Genomic DNA, 20244 nt, shown 5'->3' with positions numbered 1-20244 from the left:
CCTCTGTTTCCAACCTCTCTTCCTCTCTCTCTCTCTCTCTCTCTCTTCCTCTCTCTCTCTCTCCCCCCCCTCTCTCTCTCTCTTTCTCACTGATCCTCTCACTCCTTCGATTCTCGAGCGTCTCGTTCGTGCGTACGCGGTAAAGTATGTGGAATGAAGATCGATGCGATTTGCGGGTGCGAGCAGGGGTGGATAAAGGATCGCGCGTTCTGTGAACGGAAGCACTGGAACACACCGGGTGGCTGAGGTAAAAAGAGCGGTGGCTGGCTGGGATAGAGCTTAACGAGTCCTGAATAATCGACCGACCACTTTCACGGATCCTTGCCCGTGTCAAACGACGATCCGATGCTTCTCGGTCATTTGTTTCCTTCTACGGGACGCTGTCGTGCCTGCAACGCTGCGAAGAATGCCGAGTTCTTGGTCGCGTTCATTTGTGTGCTTCTAACGACACTGAACGTTCGGGAGAGGAACAGCGGCCGTGGATTTATTAATCTTTCGCATACAATGATTATGATTTAATTAAATGAAAATGGTTCGCGTGAGATTTTATTATATTAAGAATTTTCGTTGATCGACCATCGTGCTTTCGTTCGTTTATTATTCTATTTAGAGTAATGATTACGTTGAACGGTTAGTAACTACACTGATTTATAAAAATTCATTTAGAGACAAAACGAAATAAATTGAATAATACGAATTTGCCGGGGAACAAGTAGTTTATACGTATAATTAGAGCTCGTGTAACAGGAGTTCTCTTCACTATCTATGATTTTCCGTTTATATAATAGGAATTCACGCGCAAATAAGTGAATTCAACCACCGAGAGTTCACTTAATCAGGCGCTGGTTGTAATTTTGTACAAATAAATGGAATTCCACTTACATTTTATTCAAATTGACTGGTTTTACAATTTTATTTTAAAATTTCTACTGCATGTTATATTTTTTCCGCAATGATGTAATGACCTTTGCATAATGAGTTTTATTTTATTTTTTATGTATCTAAACTGAAAATAATATTGTATCAAGGCTACTTATACCAATACCAATCGAAATGACTGGTACCTGTCAAAGTGTAAAAGGGTTCTGCAATCTGTTTATCGAACCCCAATTAACCAGTTTCCTCGTTTTGTATAATTTGTCGCACGTTTTTTAAATTTTTATCGCGTACCATTCAATATGATGATATCAGTTATCAGGAAAATTTCAGATCGATCGCTAACACTAGCAATACCACACCAGTCAAAATGGTTCTACAATTTTATAAATGTGTCAATTCTTGTTTAGGGATGATAATCCCAGATGGATTAATAATACTAAAAATGTACTACATAACATGGAATTGCTTCTGTAAGAAAGTAATAAATCAATAAATATAAAAATATTTTATTATTACGTATTTTTAAAGACCAGTCATTGTGGCTAGTTTTGGTAGAAATAGCTTCGTGTTAACCCATTTGCATCATGGATCTACTTAAGAGGACTGATCCCTATCACCGCGCGCAGTCAGTCGTAGGTGTAGTAAATGACATCCGAATTCTTCATGCAGTTTATCGAAAATTTACTGTTCAAAACGATTGATAGACGATGTTACTTCGCAAACATCGCATCTTACATTCTTTATAACAGAGGAAAAAATAAAAATTATTTATTTAAAAAAAATTATTTAGATTAAAATAAATAAATAAAATAAATTATTTAGAAATTTAAAAAAAGCAGTCGCAACGCGCGTAATAACCCGTGCTTGGATGCAAATGGGTTAATTATTGGTAGTTTTAGTGTTAAGGAGTAATAGAATATTTGTGCAATCTGTTCTTTTCCAACCGAATGGAACAATTTATAAATTGATTCGATACTACTTCTTATCTTGCTAATATCTCATTCAAATGAAATTCGAATCTAAAGGAAATGTATTTAAAAGCTCAACAGAGTTAACAGGTTATTGCTCGCGTCAGGCAATGGTTGACGTATTCTACTTAAAATACACGAACGCGTATGATTTGCATAATCTATCCTTACTCTTTCTTCAATCCACTTGCTTTACAATGTCTGTTTCTGTTTCTTCCACGCAAAAAATTAACATCAGTGTTTAATCGATCATTCGCGGAGAGACGCGATCGCGAGAAAGCAAGTCAACGGGAGTCGTAAATTCCCGTTACGATTAGATAATCGACGCCACGAACTGATCGATCCCCTTATTTCTATTAGGATAATAAAGGTGGTTCAATTGAGTTTACACTGAATTAACACGTATAACATAATGTTTATTCCAACAACTTTGTAAAAGAGGATAGTTACGCTGATGCGTAGGTACAAGTTAAGTTAGTGATTGATTTAAGGGTAGAGACCCGTTACAGATATGTGTTGACTATTCTAACGGTGAAGAATAAGTGAAGTTCAATGATGATGCTGTGTCGGAGGAAAGCTAGTGATGGGTGTGCCTAGCGCACGGGGCCATCGGATTTGTTGATGACATTTTTGGTTAGGAAAGTGAGGGCAGTAAACATTGTTTCTGATTGGATAATAAGAAGGTTGGTGGACTAGGAAGGGTCTTAGCCGCCCTCGATAGAAAGTTGATAGTGGGAAGCATCGTACGTGAGAAAAACTAACTTTCCCGTGTCTTCTCGTAATTATAAAACAATAAACCTTAGAAAAAGGTTTAGTAAAAAGATCTTTGTTCGGTCTGAAGGACTTCAGCTAAAAAATTCCTGAGATTTATGGTCGGTCCTTAAGACTATTGAGGGTACGCGGTACAAGGATGTGTGGACATCTGGATGCCATCTTGCCCGCGGTGAGTGATCTGGTTTAGGCAGTGAGTCGGCCGTCGAACAATCAGAAATCGGCCCTAAACATCGCATTCAATTAATCTGGCGAAACTGCGTTTATCGTCGGTCAAGTCTGTCAAACTAATATAAACTTCCTCGAAACTTGGCTCTGAGCGTGAAGAAGGGCTACACAGGTTACAGGAAAAGACTGACGCGAATTTGGAAACTCCATGGAAACATCGTCGCGGGTTAGGGTTCTGTAGGAAGAGAAGAGCAAGTTCGCGAATATTAACCGGTCGCGAGTAATTTGGCGTATTTATTAACGAGATGTCGTCTCTAATGGGTAGCATGGACGCGGCCGAGCCGCGGAAAATAGAATTTCATATTTGGCCGCGTGAGAGATGACGTTTCTCCGCGTTACTTGTAAACTTTATGAAACTAGCCCCAAGGGTGATTTCATTATTCCTCTCGGGGCGCGAAATCGAGAGTGCCATGGCTAGAGCGTTTTCCGCGTCTGCTCTTCTACAATACCGTTTCACCTCGACGAGAGGAGTCCAATCAAAACTCGTCGGTCCCGCCGTGTTTCTCTCGAATCGAGACATTTCCTTTTTCCTGTCCCAGCCGCCGTGTTTCTCCTCGTCTCTACTATCCCCCTCTCCTCTTTTATCTTGTCGCGTTTCCCATCTCGTCCCTCCTCTCTCTCCGACTTCCGTGCCTCAATATATCAAACTTCCAGCGGCGAAGCGTCAGACAATCGATTTAATCGGTGAACTGTGAAAGAGATTGCGGCCTCTCCGCTCCGTGCGCCATCGCATAATGTAAAATCGACAGAGAGAGAGAAAGAGAGAGAGCCTTCAGTGCTGGCGCGCGGTGCGATTTAAACGCGGCGGAAAAAAATTCGATTTCCGTCTGTACGCCGCTCGTGGCATCGGCCGGCATCGATGTTTTTCCACGACGTTCCACGGTAAACTACTCGCCGATATCGCGTGAAATCGCTTCGGTTGGTGAACAGGCAATTAGGGAGGCGTGACTCGAATACACGGCTAATTGATCGAGGAATAAAATTCGACGCGTGGGCGGACGACGCCGGTTCGTTCGGGATTCCCCTAGATATTTTTCGATAAATTTACGAGATCGTCGCTGATATTTTGCGAGGGATGCTCTTTTCTGGGGGAGGGGGGGCGACTATCGTGGATGAAATGGGTGAAGAGAATTCCGGTGGTTGTAAAATACTAGCTGATGTACGTATGTTCTTGTTTTATTATCGTTGTGATATTGATTTATGGAGTTTATAGTAGGAAAAGTTAACAGTTATTTATTTATTTTTATTCTCATATTTATTTGTGTTTGGTACAAGCAGAAATATTATAAATGCATTTTTAATGGATTTATACAATGGATTGTGTGACTTTTATATCATTCAGTGGCTAAGAAGAAATATTGTGGGAAATATTGTTTAAAATAGATGACAAATCTACGATGTTTTGCAAGTAATAAATAATACTAGTTTAGTCTTTACGCTAGTTTATTAATATTTTTTAGATATACGGGAAAACGACGAAAACGCATATTTCGTACGAAAATCAAATGAAAAAATAATCTTCACGCGGAATTGCTTTATAACGTACTGAATTTTGAAATTGTTTTTCTATGCAACATAAAAAATGTGACTTATCATATTCATTTATCGTGGTCTTCGTATAGAACTTCACAGTTTACATAGGAAAATCTTGTTTTCATTAGCTTGGAAAATCCGCAAAATTATCGATGCTCGAGCTATAGTAACGAGCGTGCCGTTAAACGGTTTTACGATTGTAGATCGTAAAAACGATAAGTGGATGCTCGTTAAGCATGCGTTCAAGTTGGTCGCTTCATCTTGGTGCTAAATGAAAACTAGAAAAGTCGTTCCTCCTTCGAGTGTAAAACTTAGCTCACCGTGTCGTAACTCCAGCTCCTCGGACGTTTGTTTTATAGTTTTTCTCATTGTTCCGCCTGTTCCTTGAATTTCGAAGTTTTTCGAGAGCTTTCACGATCGTTTCCTCACTCGTAACCCTTTCGCGTAATTTCTTGTGGTTGAACTTTTGTTTCTCTAACGAGCGTCCGTGGCGATATCCTCCAATGGAACATCAACGTAAATCGTCCAATACGTCATGTTAAGTAAAATATCAACGTTACCAAAGTTAACTTTTGTGGCCGCAATTGAGAGCTAAATTACCTCGAATATTGGAAGATTTCTTAGGATTACGATCATTGTATATTTCGAACGTAATAAAATAACGGTCGACTTTTATTTTTAATTTAGAGTTACGCTTAACATTCAGTATTATTATCATTCTATAGCTTTAATAATTTTATGTCTGTATTATAAAAAATTGTGTCATACAATACCGCGAATTCCAATTGCAATTGTAGATTATACGAAATTGATATTTTTAAGTAGCTTCCCGTAATCTCTACAAACGCGAGAAATCTTTCAGTTGCATGACTTTCGCAGTGTTGATTTTTAACAGAACCAAAAGAATGCCGACCATGGTAGGAGATTTGCATCCTAATTTGCTCGACGGTATTTAAAGAGCAAATCGTTCGGCGGAAATCTTCGAGTGGAATTTCATCCACGATAGAATCCTAGCGCGCCTGGTAGTCTCCATCGAAATTACTGTTTCTCTGGATCTGACACGAAATTCCACTTCATTTTTACGCTCTGCTTGGTATTTCCATAAATTTCACCACGACTGGGAACCGACGTTCGACTCGGATTAGATTTGTCAAGAAATACTTATTGAACGTTAAACATAATTCTGTGATTTCGCTTTAATATACGGAATAGTGGCATCGCAAACTGATATTAGTCTATTATTTTATACATTTTACATCTATGGAAAATTTTATTTCTCAAGTAAAAGCTCTATTGTAATAGTGAAATTTTGAATTAGAAGATAATAAACATTTCTGTAAGATTAAAGACTTCTTGGAATTGAATTTTGCAACCTCGTTTCTTCAACGCAATATCGAACTTTGTCAAACTTTTGCCAGAATCTGCGGAAAACCGAGTTTTCTTGATCGAATAACTGTTATTCTTTGTGACTGTTTCAGAACCTAATTTCGTGGGATCTTACGACATCGGCAGCCACGTATTCTTCTTCTTTCGCGAGACGGCAGTGGAATACATAAATTGCGGCAAAAGTGTGTATTCCCGCGTGGCGAGAGTTTGCAAAAGGGACACCGGCGGCAAAAATATCTTGTCGCAAAACTGGTCGACTTATTTGAAAGCCAGGCTGAATTGTTCGATACCTGGTGAATTTCCATTTTACTTCAACGAAATACGTAAGTTTTTATTCAATATCAATTATTCGAGCTTAACTAATTAACCAAGTAAAACAGTGCTTTCGTGACCATTTTTCAAACATGAAATTTTTTTGAATGTATTTTTATATACACACACTTACACACACACACATATATATAATTTGCTTAAATTTTTATATCTATTTTTCGCGTCCTATGTATTTTAAAATTTATAATTTTTATATGCATTGAAAAATCCCCATATTATTCGTGTTTGAAAGTTTAATTTTTCGAACGTAATGATTCAAAATTCAGGTACTCGCAATGCTGCAAACTTCAACCAAAGAATAATATAATTATTTAAGAGGTTCCGAGGAATAAAATTTTTGAGGTCGAATTATCGATAAATTTCAGTAATAAAATCAGCCTGCTTGTAAATTGAAACAAGTTATATGTATTGACAAATTATTAGAAACTCGTAATAAGATCCTCTACATAAATATGAATTGTATAATATATAATTGTCTCAGCTTATCTTGTTTTTGGAAAAAATATATTATTTATCTACCGAATCTTGCACTTGATGTCTAATAAAATTTGTTTAATTTATCAGGAAGTTAATAGTTGCTCGTATTTTGTATATTTGCAGAGAGCATCTACAAAGTGCCCGGCGATGACACCCACTTTTACGGTACTTTTACCACGTCGACGAACGGATTGATGGGTTCGGCGATTTGCTCGTTCCATATCGACGCGATTCAAGAGGCGTTCCGTGGAAAATTCAAAGAACAGGCGACGAGCAGCAGCGCTTGGCTTCCGGTGCTTTCCAACAAAGTTCCTGAACCGCGACCCGGTCAATGTGTGAACGACACTGAATCGTTCCCGGACACGGTGCTGAACTTCATTCGATCTCATCCCTTGATGGACTCGGCCATATCGCACGAGAACGAAAAACCCGTCTTTTATAAACGCGACGTGATGCTCACACGGCTGGTCGTGGATAAACTACGAATCGATTTCGTTGGACTCGATTTGGATTATACGGTCTACTATGCAGGATCCAGTGAGTATTAATTTCATACGTTAAAGGATTATACATTTCGTCGATTTGCTATGATTATATGTTCTGTTCAACGATTAATTGATTTTCATTTCGAAATTGATGAATCTTATCTCGTTTGTAATTAACATTTTCTTATATTTCTTTATATTGGCCGTATTTATGCTTCCTAATTATTACTCCAATATATTAATTATTATTATAATAATTTGAATAAATATTGTACCATGTACTTTAGACTCAATACTTTACAATTTTAGACAAGATATTAATAAAAATACAATAGAACTTTATTTCTTCTATCAAACCGTTAATAACTGTCAACTTTATTTTGCGAGTATAAAATTAATTTATCATTATTCTAAACAAAATATCTAGAGATTTATGAACCCCAGAAGCTGTTTTTCCAGTTGTAGCATTTTTGCTTATAGCGACTTGCTGCAGTAGTTTCACAACTTACATTTTTCATCGTGCCAGGATTAAACTTTAAATCGGGAAATTGTGATAAGAAATTTAATTCGGGACTCGTAGCTAGGTTGGAGCGCGTTTTGCGCTGATATCCGTTGGCCGATTTGTCGTCGAGAAACTCGGCAAGATAATCATGAGCGAACTTCAAAGTTCTTGCAGTTGACTCGTACAATCTGCTATCGCAATCGCAGCTCTCGTCTCACAGTCAACTGTCTAGTGTCTATTACCGCTAAAAACTAATATAATCAGAAGTCTCCTGTACATTTGCAAACTGTACAAGAAACAAGTTACAAAAACACGACATAAGTCCGTGACTAATTACACGTTGTAACTTCCATTATCGATTAATATCAGGATCTTCTAATTGCACGAACGAAACAAATTACTTTCTATCATCGCGGTATGTATCAAGAATAGAACAAAAATCTGTAGAGAAGGAAGCGCTTCTTTCAACAAGATCGGAGTTCAGAAAAGTGCAAGAGTCTTGTCAGTAATTTAATTCCAAGTGAAGCAGTTACTTCGGAATATTTAACATGTTTCGCGCTGTAAGAAGATTAACTTTTAATGGAACTTTATGGAAATATAGCAGTTACACCTAATTCTTAACATTTCGATCTTCTTTAAAATCCTGAGCCAGGTCAAAACGAGTCTTTGATGAAATCGATTGGAAAAAATATCTCTTTGCCTCTTGAAATCATTGCCTTTGATATTTATTACGTTATCGATGGTATTTGCGATATAAAACGCATTAATTATACAAAAGTAACACTTGCGTATTTCAATCTTCTGCATTTTAATCTTCTTTTGTATTTTGCTGTCGACTGTTATGAATTACCCACGTGATAGAAAGTCTGTAACATAAAAATTTGTTAATCGACAAAGGTAAATTTAATAGAACGTTGTCTGTCTTAATTGTGTTTGTGAACGCGTTATTCTCGTTTGTTACAGGTGACGGACGTGTACACAAAGTTGTTCAATGGATAGACAATAATGGCGATTCGCAATCTATTCTGTTGGATGTTTTTGACGTGACGCCAGGCGAACCAATTCAGGCGATGGAAATCTCGAAGGAACATAAGGCTCTTTACGTCGCTTCTGACCATCGAATAAAACAGATCGACTTGGTGATGTGCACCCGTAGATACGACAATTGTCTCCGTTGCGTTCACGATCCTTACTGCGGCTGGGACAAGGACACGAACACGTGCAAACCTTACGAACCTGGGTGAGTGTATTGCTTTATCGTTATTCGAAGTTCCAAAAATGGCATTGAATCCAATGCGATTAGATCTAACGATGTAATGTAATTGGAAAGAGAATTCGAGTTTGGAATTCAATAAAAATTTATTGTTATACCCTTTAAGAATTATGTCCAGAAATGGAATTACAGATATTATCTTATATTATACTTAATACTTAGGTTTTGGCGTATTTTGTAATGACAGTCAAGATTTTTGCAAGTATTTTACGTTAACCTTGTTGCATTCTTTCGGTCATCTTCGATCCATTGTACATTTTTCAATATTGGAAAATATCTCAAGTTTGAGCATAACACGAAAGAATTGTTATATATACGCGTTCCTGTTTCGACTTTATATTGAAGGTTTTCTTAACAGATTATAAGTCTTCTTAAGGAGCATTAATCAGACGATTAATGTTGTTGTCAATATTTCAGAGTTCTCAACATTCTATTGACAATATATATCGATCGTCTAAATAGTTACAGCTCATTTAATCGTAAAGATAAGAGTAAGGTTGTTACATAAAAATTCGCAAATCGCAGCAGGTTTATCATCTTTGTCGGTATATTTATACAAAAATTTGGAGTTTATATTTTATCATATTTATTACAAAAAGTGCGATTCAAATTAAAACGTCGATTTTTTCAACGTATAACAATTTTAAAGAACACAATGGTAGATCTTGACTGTACATGAAAAATACATGAAATGGTAGAAATAAGACATTGACAAAATACTTTGTGCAAATATTATTATTTTATAAATGCTGACTGTTATATATATATTTATATTATATATATTTGACGAGTTTAGTATTCTACAAATTTATTATATTTCATAGCGAGAGGTAGTTACAGCGTAGGTAACAAATGGTACAAGAATAATACGTGGAAGAAAAAAATGTAATTCGATAAAGTACTTCTTAGAGTTAAACATTATCATGTTTTCAATGTTCAACATTTCACGGTGAACTTTCATGCACAGAATGACCTAGTTAAGTTGGTCCAGTTTAATAAATTCGAACGAACATTGCCCCGACTCCACTGTTTTCCTTCCTGAAATTTCCATAACCCGCTTAAATCCTTTTGAACACAGTCCGTTCCATCTATCCGATCGGTTATACATTTAAAGATACATACATTTGTTATAACATATAATGCAAAGTTTTGTTTTATCTCCGGTCATAATGGATGATATTCGACTCATATTAATAGGAAATTATTTTTCTCTCTAATAACAATGAATTTAATATATTTCACGAATGTTTTAAAATTTGTGAGAAATAATGTTAAAAAAAAAAGAAAAAAATGTTAAGCGTATATCGAAGAAATTGAAATGAAAAACAGATATAATACGAAAGGGAATAAATCTCTATTTTTTCAAGAAGCTGCTTTACAAAAAAATTATTGAAATCCTCAAAGATCTAACTTCAATCTATAAAATTTATGAATTGATTATTTCGAGTATTCTGATAGTCCTAATGTTAATATATATAATATACAATATATATGTAATAAAACAATAGGAGGGTTGTGTAGTATATACATTGGATAAAAACAAATAAAGCAATCATTTAGGAATAGCTCATAAGCTTTGGAGTCCAAGAAAATAATTTTTACAATTTTTCTCTGTCCGTTTCTTTGTCTGTTTGTTGTATATAAAAGCTATCGAGCGGATTTTGATGGAGTTTTTTCTGTTGTATCGCTTACTGCCCGAGGGGGAAAAAATAGAATATATTTTATCTTGATTCGTTTTGTAGAAGCTAAGAAGTAGCTTGGTATCTGAATTGTATGTGCTTCTATGTTTGGTAGAGATCAAACAACGATGTTTATTGTTTACGTGTTTGTTTTGAAATGGAACTTTTTTATAATTTAATATCATTTACTAGCCTAACTGTCTATATAAAAAATATTTCATTCATAGAAATCCATCTGCTTATAGACTGTTCCGAATATTAGTAGCCCACGCGAAAATTGCAAATGCTATTAAATAATAAAGTTTCACAACAAAAATATGAATAATACGAAACACTATGCTTATGATCGTATTTTTATTGTTTTACAGGCTTCTCCAGGACGTGTCAAACAGTACGGCAGACGTTTGCGACAGCAGCGTGGGTAAACGGAAGCTCGTAGTCACCTGGGGTCAGTCGGTGCATCTCGGTTGCTTCGTGAAGATGCCGGAAGTGCTGGCGAATCAGGAAGTCAGGTGGTACCACTACAGCAAGGAGAAAGGCAGGTATCAGATAGCCTACAAGTACGGTGCTGGAGGGGACAAGTTCATCGAGACGTCCGAGAAGGGCTTGGTGATCGTTGGCGTGAACGAGCAAGACGCCGGAAGATACGATTGTTGGCTCGGTGGTTCGCTCCTCTGCTCGTACAACATCACAGTGGACGCACACAGATGCTCTGCGCCAGCCAAGTCAAACGACTATCAGAAGATATACTCGGATTGGTGTCACGAATTCGAGAAGTACAAGTCGGCCATGAAGAGTTGGGAAAGGAAGCAAGCGGTAAGTCGACATGCTTTGATCCCATGAATATATTTGTGTTGATGCTTGCGATCGAACTTGGAAACCTTTGATGAAATATGAATGAAAATATTCTTTTTGTAATCTTCTATGATCCTGTTGGCAAGAATTTTTCTATTTCTGTACTTTTATTCGTGGTTTTAGTTATCTTGTATTCTTTGCTTGTCGAGAAATCAATGTCATTAATTCGTTTCGTTTGTAAGTATGATTGCTTATATATACAGCTGATAACAAATCTGAAAAGTTTTATAAAGAAACGTGGTTTGCGAGAAGAAATCGTTTGATATATCGCTGGCAAATATGTAATGCGAAGTTCCCTAGAAAATTGAATTCATCCTTGAAAAAACAAAAGCTCCGTAGCAAGCTAATGTTTACTTTTCACGCGAGATTTCTTTTCCTTTACTGCACGTGGCTACGATCTAAAGAGCTTTGTATAATGCAATACAAATTGAAGATAAAAACTACCAAAGGTCTTTCATACGTATGTCCATTCTATCGAAAAGGAAATACGATATTCGTCAGAGGTTTCCCTTTCCTTTTTGCATAAATGCGAATATAAACGCTGTAGAGTGTAATTTGATGTAATTGAAATATATGTGATTGTAACTTGAAATAAAAAAAGTAAACTGGTAAAATTACTTGCGTTATAAAATAGTCGTTCTATGAATTACGTACAATGTGTCATCATTGCAAATATTTCTCACAGAAAGTGAGTTATGGGAAAGCTATTAGAACTATTCCAGTTACGCAAGACAACTTTCTTCGAAATACCTTTGTGTTTTTAAATGCATTGTTAGGCTTTCGATTTCATAATCAAGAATATATAAAGATATGCTTCAAATTATAAACAAACTGATTGCCCCGATCGATATAAAATTACAAAATTGTAAAAACTCTTTGTAATACAAAAGTCTATAACTAAGATATGCTACAATTTCTTATTCCTCAATTCATTAATATCATTATTTGCATAATAGAATCCAAATGATAGATTTTTTAATCCAATCGTATAATTCGCTTTTATTCATTTTGGAAAAAACTTAAATATATTTACCTCTCAATTATTACGTAACGTTCAACTTATCGCCTGCTTGAGGAACCCCACCATTTTCTCTGTTGTAGCAATGCGCATCGAGGCAAAACGACAGCAATCAAAATTTACACACGAACGAGGTGTACGGCACCCCCTTAGTCTGATGGAGCCGATCATTGGAGCCCTCGTCGAGCCGAGATCCCGACATACTGCCACGCGCGAGCGTCTTACCGAAGAATCGCGGTCCATCCACGATCAGTTGGACGAGGCTCACTCTCCTTCTGACCGGTTACACCACTGCCTTTGTCCTTCTTGCTGCCGACGATCTTTCGTCCAAGTGAAAGCCACGAAACGCGTCCGTATCAAAAGAACCGGCAAATCGAATGACCGAAACGCGAGCATCATGTTCACCGCGACATCCATCCTCGATCGGTTGGACGAGCCTCACTCACCTTCTGACCGGTTACACCACTGCCTTTGTCTTTCTTGCCGCTGACGATTTTTCGTCCAAGTGAAAGCCACGAAAATACATGCGCAGCAAATACCCGGCAAGTCAAATGTCTGAAGTACAAGTACATTTTCATCACATTCACAGTGACGTTCGTCTTCGATCGTTCGAACGAGCCTCGTTCTGATTGGCCTCATCACCCGCCCGGAACGTGTCTCTCGCTTAACTCTCAAGTTTCTGCGAGATAAATAAAAAGATAATATCCCTACGAAATAGAAATATTCAAATGAAAGAGAGAAATATTCACAGAAATATCGATATTTCGAGGTTACTTGTAACCAATTGGTGTAACGAGGCTGTCCGCAACGCGCAGTGTTCATCGCACGATCGCTCGTCATTGTTACATCAATCATAGTATCATTTATATTCTCTATTGCCATAATGTCATAATGCACGTGTACGGTGGAGCACTGTCAAAGATTCGGTTTCGTTTCTAATGGGCAACCCTCTCCACGAATATTTTTCATTAACCCCGTGTATAAATAAATGATACGCGACGCGGTCAAGAAGAACGCGATTCCAGGATCGTCTCGAGAGAAAGTGCGCCTTAAACGCGAACGACGATAGGAATAACTCGGCCGGAAGGGCAACAATAATACACGTGGACTGCACACGCTGATACACACACGGTTCCTAAGCTTTCTCACGCCGTGGATCGGTTCCTCGAGCGAGGAAGATACAAGGTCAGGGAAGGGTCATTAGAAGAGATCGTCGAGATTGATCGTCCGTGGTGGCGGAGGTTGATCGGTGATCACGAAAACGCGGCTCGAATCGAGGCGTCCGTCCGCGAAGTAACGCGTTTAGAAACCGGAAATCAATCCTCCTGTTTCCTTAGATCTGTGATACGAACGAAACGAGACGAGAGAGAGAGAGAGAGAGAGAGAGAGAAAGAGAGAAAGAAAGAGAGAGAGAGAGAGAGGTTGGTCGCTCTATCGAGAATAGGGAGGTTACAGGAGCAAACAACCGAGAGTAAAAGGCGACCACGAGATCGAAAAGAGAAGAGAGAAAATAAATACCATAAGGTCGAGCTTCAGTGTAGTTTTACAGAGTCAAAGATAACGAGTCAGGATCGACACGATCTTGTATGTAAGTTGTATATCGATTTGCTAATGAAGAAAGTGAAATTGGGAGAGAATGGAAAAGAATGGAACGCGTCCAGGGAGAGAACGCGACATAACGTCGACGCGTTTTCGAACGTCACGCAAAGTTACACATGAGATTATTAATCGGCTACCACGTAGGTGGCGCGCGCGCGATCACCTCGACTTATTATTAGCTTGTTAGCTTTTCCATATCAACAGTTTTCGCGACGTGCACCGCCGCCTTTGTCTTCGACTCGCACGATTTCTTTCATCACCCTCACTCGACCAAACATTCGTTTTCAACTTGTTTTTATCTTTTTTTTTTATAGCGTAGATGCATCGATCGATCGATGCGATTCTGTTCCTCGCCCCATAGATCATAGTTATAGCATTGTAGTTTTTGGGTTCTTTTGTCGCGATTCTATTGAAATGTCTTTGAAATTAACATTTCTCAAGTTTTGTCAGTATTCGGATATAATATCTTGGAGATAATGAGAAAGGAAAGTTAGTTACTCAGTTTCATGAATGTGACAATTGTTGAATTCTAAACGTGCAGAAAGAAATTGTATCGATTAACGGGAATTAGGTATTCTTCCAATAATTTCATGAATCACGAACTCGTGTATTTAAATTTTAATCGAAAATCTTTAATGTCGGATTTAGAATTCGATATTTAGGAAAAAACTAGAAAGCCAGACTAGCAAAAATTCGATGACAATCTAATTAGCCTAATTTATTAACATTTATAAATATAAGTGTTTCGAATTGTGTTAAGATTTTAATCGATCGTTCTCTTTTCCTTCGTATGATTCTACATTACCAAAATGCTAACCAAGACAATTCCATCCATATCGCTATAATCGAGCCCGTATTCACAGCCATCCTAATCACTCAACGATATCACTGTTACCATAATCATTCACGAGAACTCTAAAGGTGCTACGTAGGTGCGTCTGACGCGTATTGGAGATCGGTAATAAGGCCTGTCATCCTCATATTCACTATACGCCTTCAAATCTATACAAACACACACACAAAAGACAAACACATACTTGTATACTTGGATAGAAATACACGCAGATTTATCACACGAATCTATCTGCATCCAACTTCTACGTTTACTCGAATTTCCTCGAGTACTTATCTTTTTGGATGCCAAAGATTCAAACAGATTCTCGTATATATCTCCGAGCCTAGGAGTAGAATAATTCTGTTTTTGCTCGACGATTTTCGCCAGATTGAATCGGGTCTCGATCGAGCTTAAATCGTTCAGCAAATCGACGTAAATCGCGGGTCAATCGGACAGACGATCGGTTCGAGACAGTTTCGAAATCCACGCGCTCGTGAACACGGATGTCTCGTTTCGAGCAGCAAGCAGCTTCGACAGCAAGACAAATGTCGGCGAGCAATACGTTCTCTTGTTCGTTTTCCGTTCGTTCGATCGCGTCGTTCGATTAAGTAACATTGATCGACGATTTACCGGTCTTGTTCTAATATTTCCATGTATGTCCGTAGCGAAGCGCGTTTAGGTTTCCCGCTGTTCGATTAAACGTATAAAGTCGTTTCTCTTCCGGTCCGGGAACGTCCGTATGTAAATAGGATCGTCATAGTGCATGGTATTTTTATAAAAATTCTCTTCGGAACGATACAATCGTAGACGCGAGGAATAATAGCGTTCTCTGTTCTCCGCAAGTTTTCCTTTCATCTCCACTAGTTCTTATTTCGTACGATTTTTCCGCGATAATTTAATATTTTAATCCTTTATAGTATATTTACACGTAGCATTAGTTTATCGTATAATATTTTAAACGTAGATACTCGGATCGTCAGAAGTAATCGAGAACTGGAAATGGTAAACGATGTAAGCGTCAAAAATGAAAATTTTCGGTATGAATAAGAGATATTAGCTTAAAATTCAGACTTACTACTTATTAACTAATAAAATTATCGAATTATTATTCAGATAATTCTAGTCCTTGAAACTAAATTAAATTATCAAGCATGGAATTGGTATCGTTTTTTTACTGTTAAAGAAAAATCATTCTCTATTTTTCTAACATTTACAATTTATTTGCCATCTTTACCATTTTAACCGTTTAAACTCTTCGATACAAACTTCTCGACGATCACAATTGCTTCTACCGACGGAGATGGATGCTTACCGGTGCTGTATTAAACAATTCGTGGAACGGTCGCTGTTTCCTGAAGACCCAGTTCGCCATCGCTAGTATACATACGTAGGTTATAAAATATAGACCGTAGCGAGGTGGTGACACCTCTCGTTTTGTGTGTATGTATATGTATGTATGTGTGTGTGTATGTGTGTGTGAGCGCGCGCGCGTATGCACGGACCGGAGTTCCCTCAGAGGCGAAGGACGACGATCGAAATGCTGCAAAATGAGATACGGTGAACGATAAATGAAATAATAAGTATAATAATGTAGACAAGCGAAAAAGAAGAAGAAGAAGAAGAAGAAAAAGAGGAGAAGAAAAAGAATAAAAAGAGAAAAACACCGATGTATCGGTGATAGTTTCGCTCTTGCCCTTAAGTTTGTACATAAACGTTCGTATTGTTGAGAGGTTCACGTCGCGGCCGTTCCTGACCCGCGCGTCATTTTTTCCTCGCCGTGTGTGAAGCTTTAACTTCAACCGGAAGTCACGAGGACCGCGGGCCAATCGGAGGTAGACTCGACGCGCGCGAACCGTTAGTTATTCTTGTACAGAGGTTTGGAACGCCGTGCTCGACGATTTTCTGTTCTGTATCTATCGCGTCGACGGCATACAAAGGTACACTGTCAGATATAGTATGAGAAAACGAATGTATGCGTGATATAGCGTGAACGAGTGCTTGATAAGCACGAGAGAATGAAGAGATATAAATGTATATGAAAAAGGGAGAGGAAAGATGGTAGCAGCGTAAGGTTAATATACAATAATCGGTAATTTAATCTTCAAATATGTACTTATTATGAGCTTCAAACAAGTATTGAATAGTATTATGTCGTAAGGTTAAGGACTTAATTTTCGAGCAAATAAGATGATGAACAGAGAAATACCTTAGACTGTGTCCTATAATCGCGGATCGTGAGTTCAAGAGTTGCCTTCGAGACGATCGGAGAAAAGAAATTTTTCTCTTCGGGTTCGTCTACTTGTAATTCTCGAGGATCATTCACGGAAACGTTTCGCGTCGACTGTAGAACGAAACTGACTGGCAATGAGAATATTTCAGCTATAGTTAGAATATTCCAAAGTAATCGACGCGATGTGTGAGTGGATAGCGAGGGCTAACGAGAATCTAAATGACGAATAACGAAGACAGAATGAAAGGGAGACTGTATCAAGACGAGTGTGTGTCGTGACGAAGCGATACGCGAAGAATAATAGTAACTTACCTATATCGTACCTCTATGAAAAGCTATTTAAAAAGACAAAAAGAGGGGAAATAATAAAAGACGAATAACAGAGGGGAGCAGTAAAAGAGCATAAGAAAGTAGTAAGAGAGCGCAATATTAGAGAAAGCGGAACTGAAAACAGGACAAAGACGCAGAGGATTACTAAGGTACACAATAATCTTGAACCACGAGTCTCTCGTGTACGCGTCGACGGCCAGCGAGGAAGAAAAGCGGGCGCGATCGATAAAACGATCGAGCGATGAAACGCCAATTTAAACGATCCGTTGCCGCGAATGATCCTAGTTCGAGCCCTCGACGAGTGCACATTCAGACTCCGTAGAACGAGTCGGCGTGATCACGGAAAGCAATCTAAGATGAACTTAACGTTGTTAGATATATTATTTGTAATATTATCGGAGTACTGTATATTGCGTAGACACAATCGTGGCTGCTGGATCGCGATGGAAGCAGATGGAGGTAGGAGGAGTATACTGACCGGAGATAGAAGAGCTCATTTTCGTCTGGGAATCGAGATTGTCGTTCTCGTAAATTGATCGATCGGCTGACTGTAAGAATAAGAAGATACGGTTCGGTTATTTAACGTGTGAATCAACGGTTTCAAAGTGAAAATGGCTTGGGGACCATCGCGTTTATGGAACTCCGATCGATCTGATCCAGTGGCGACAATCGTGTCAGCAAAGATAGGTTATAGCTCGATTTAGTGTACGCTGTACGAAAAGACGTCTCCGTGACGACAGTTACTCGAGATACATGAAAGCGAGAGTGAAAAAATGCAAGAGAGGAAGAATGATGGAAGAATGCGAATGCCCTAAATGAAACACTTAACTACGATGACTTATTACTACGATATAAGGAGGAGAGTAGGGTAGCCGGTAACGACTAATTCAAATATATCATTAGGACTAGCCGACGACTGTCTTAGGTTCTCTAGATTTCTGTACGGAAACGGTTTTTATTTTCTGGTGAACGTGGGGTGGGAGGGTGATCTACCGAACCGACATTTTTTTAACGTGCTTCATTCATCGCCTCTCTGCAAACATTTTGTAAGCGAATTTATCACACATGACCACGCTCGTGAACCTTTTTTTTATTCCTAATTTCACACACTATCCGATATCCCATTTCTTTTTACGTTTTGCGCGTCATCGATTGTCTTCTCGTAACGTTTCCGTTTTGACATCGTTTCGACGACAATCTCCACCGATTGCGACAGAGAAATTCTGCGAGAGAAAAAACGAGAGTAAGAGAGAATGCTGCGTGAGATTCATCATTTCGCCACTGTGTAACTTGTTTCTCATCATCATCATCGTTATTATTTTTACCGTCCTTGCCATTCGATTTTATTTCCTTCCTATTTTTATCCTCTTTCGTTCTGTAACTTTTCTACCGTTTGTACGAGTTTCTTTTCTTTTTATTTTTTGTATAGCGCTCGTCCCTCTCGACTACAGCGATCAAGGGTAGAAAATAGAGTCGGACCAAAGTACATCGTGAATCCGAGAATCTCTTTTATTTTACGAGCGAAGAAATTTATTTTAGATCAAAAGAGGCGTGGCCTGCGTCTCGGCTCGTTTCGAAAGTTCCTTCGCTTTCTATCGAATAGTCATTCGAGTTCGTGCGTTGATACCCGTTCGAAACATTCTGTTCGAATGGCAATGGTGCATGTAACGTAATTAAGGCTATTATTCGGTTTTCTTCCCTATCGGAGAAAAACGGACGTTGCACGCTCTTTCTCTGCTATCGATTAAATTTTCTACTGTTTGCGCGTTGGTTGGCACGAACTGACGCGTATATCGCGACAATTTCGTGTACGAACGAGCTCCGAGAAATTTGGACGCTTTACTCTTTTATATATTAACGAGATATATTATTTATATATTAATATTATTTTATATATTTTCGATTTATATTCGATTGTGACTGTCAATTTTTATAATTTAATTAGCACGAGATAAAAGATCCTTAGGGTAGTTTGTTAGTTTTTTAATTTTTTCGATATTTTCTTTGGATTCACGCTGCACTTGCGCCACCAATGGAAAATTCACACGTATCTACGCGTTCGCGCGATTGTCATCGTTAAACACACGACTGTAGACACTTCTTTTAGTTCGAACAACTTCGTACGGTAAGAGACCCTTTAGATATTCACCTAATACTTAAACCTAAACATCCAATCGCTATTTTTATCAAAAAAAAACATGTTAAAAATCTTTAATAGTTATCCATTGTTCACTATTGCTATAATAAAGTTTTGCTTTAATAAACGATGGATTCGTATGTGCTATTTATTCACGTATACCCTTATGAGAAGTCCATTGTCTTTTGCATAATAAATGACGCGTACGGAATCTTGGATTGTCCGGATGTTCTGTTTTCTTTCGTTACGAGACGTGACACGCATATGGGATTTTATGGTAAGTATATTTTATTCTTTATTACTCTTAAAAGTCTTTCGATAGTATAAATGCTTTTCCGAAATAATATTATATACATTTATGAAACTTGGAAGATTTTTAAATTCAAATGGTTTGTATTTCTTACCTTTGCATCAGTGAGAGTTGTTCGAAAAATACCATTGAAGATTCGTATCCAAATCTGTAGCATTTTATATGCATGTATAATAAAAGCAAATAAAAAATGCCTACTTAAATGTTACAATTTCTTACCTCGTGCTGCCAATTGCATAAATGAGATTATGTTCGGCAAAAGTATACTATTTAATATACGCTCTAATAATAAAATAACAAAGCACTTCAAAAAATAATTCCGTTTCCATATACAATGTATCATAAGAGAACAAATAAAGGCAACGATTCTAAATCTGGAATCATCTAAACGTGGTAATTCGATCGAAGACACGGAT

At 37.8% G+C, this 20244-nt stretch overlaps 1 protein-coding gene across 3 annotated transcripts in view; it reads left to right on the top strand.

Annotated features, from left to right (window-relative positions):
- Sema2a (Semaphorin 2a) overlaps positions 1-19652 on the top strand; it is a 559198-nt gene extending 539546 nt beyond the window's left edge. For all 3 annotated transcript variants that reach the window (XM_072003211.1, XM_072003203.1, XM_072003191.1), the window contains 5 exons: positions 5858-6088; positions 6699-7112; positions 8526-8802; positions 10883-11330; positions 12471-19652. In XM_072003211.1, the coding sequence (XP_071859312.1) occupies positions 5858-6088; positions 6699-7112; positions 8526-8802; positions 10883-11330; positions 12471-12545 (1445 nt within the window). In that variant the 3' untranslated portion in view covers positions 12546-19652. The remainder of the gene's footprint in view (positions 1-5857; positions 6089-6698; positions 7113-8525; positions 8803-10882; positions 11331-12470) is intronic.
- Positions 19653-20244: the final 592 nt, after the last annotated feature.

The sequence above is a fragment of the Bombus fervidus genome, chromosome 1, assembly GCF_041682495.2.
Source record: "Bombus fervidus isolate BK054 chromosome 1, iyBomFerv1, whole genome shotgun sequence".
Lineage (NCBI taxonomy): Eukaryota > Metazoa > Arthropoda > Insecta > Hymenoptera > Apidae > Bombus > Bombus fervidus.
The sequence above is the reverse complement of the archived record's forward strand: the minus strand, read 5'-3'. Positions and strand labels throughout refer to the sequence as shown.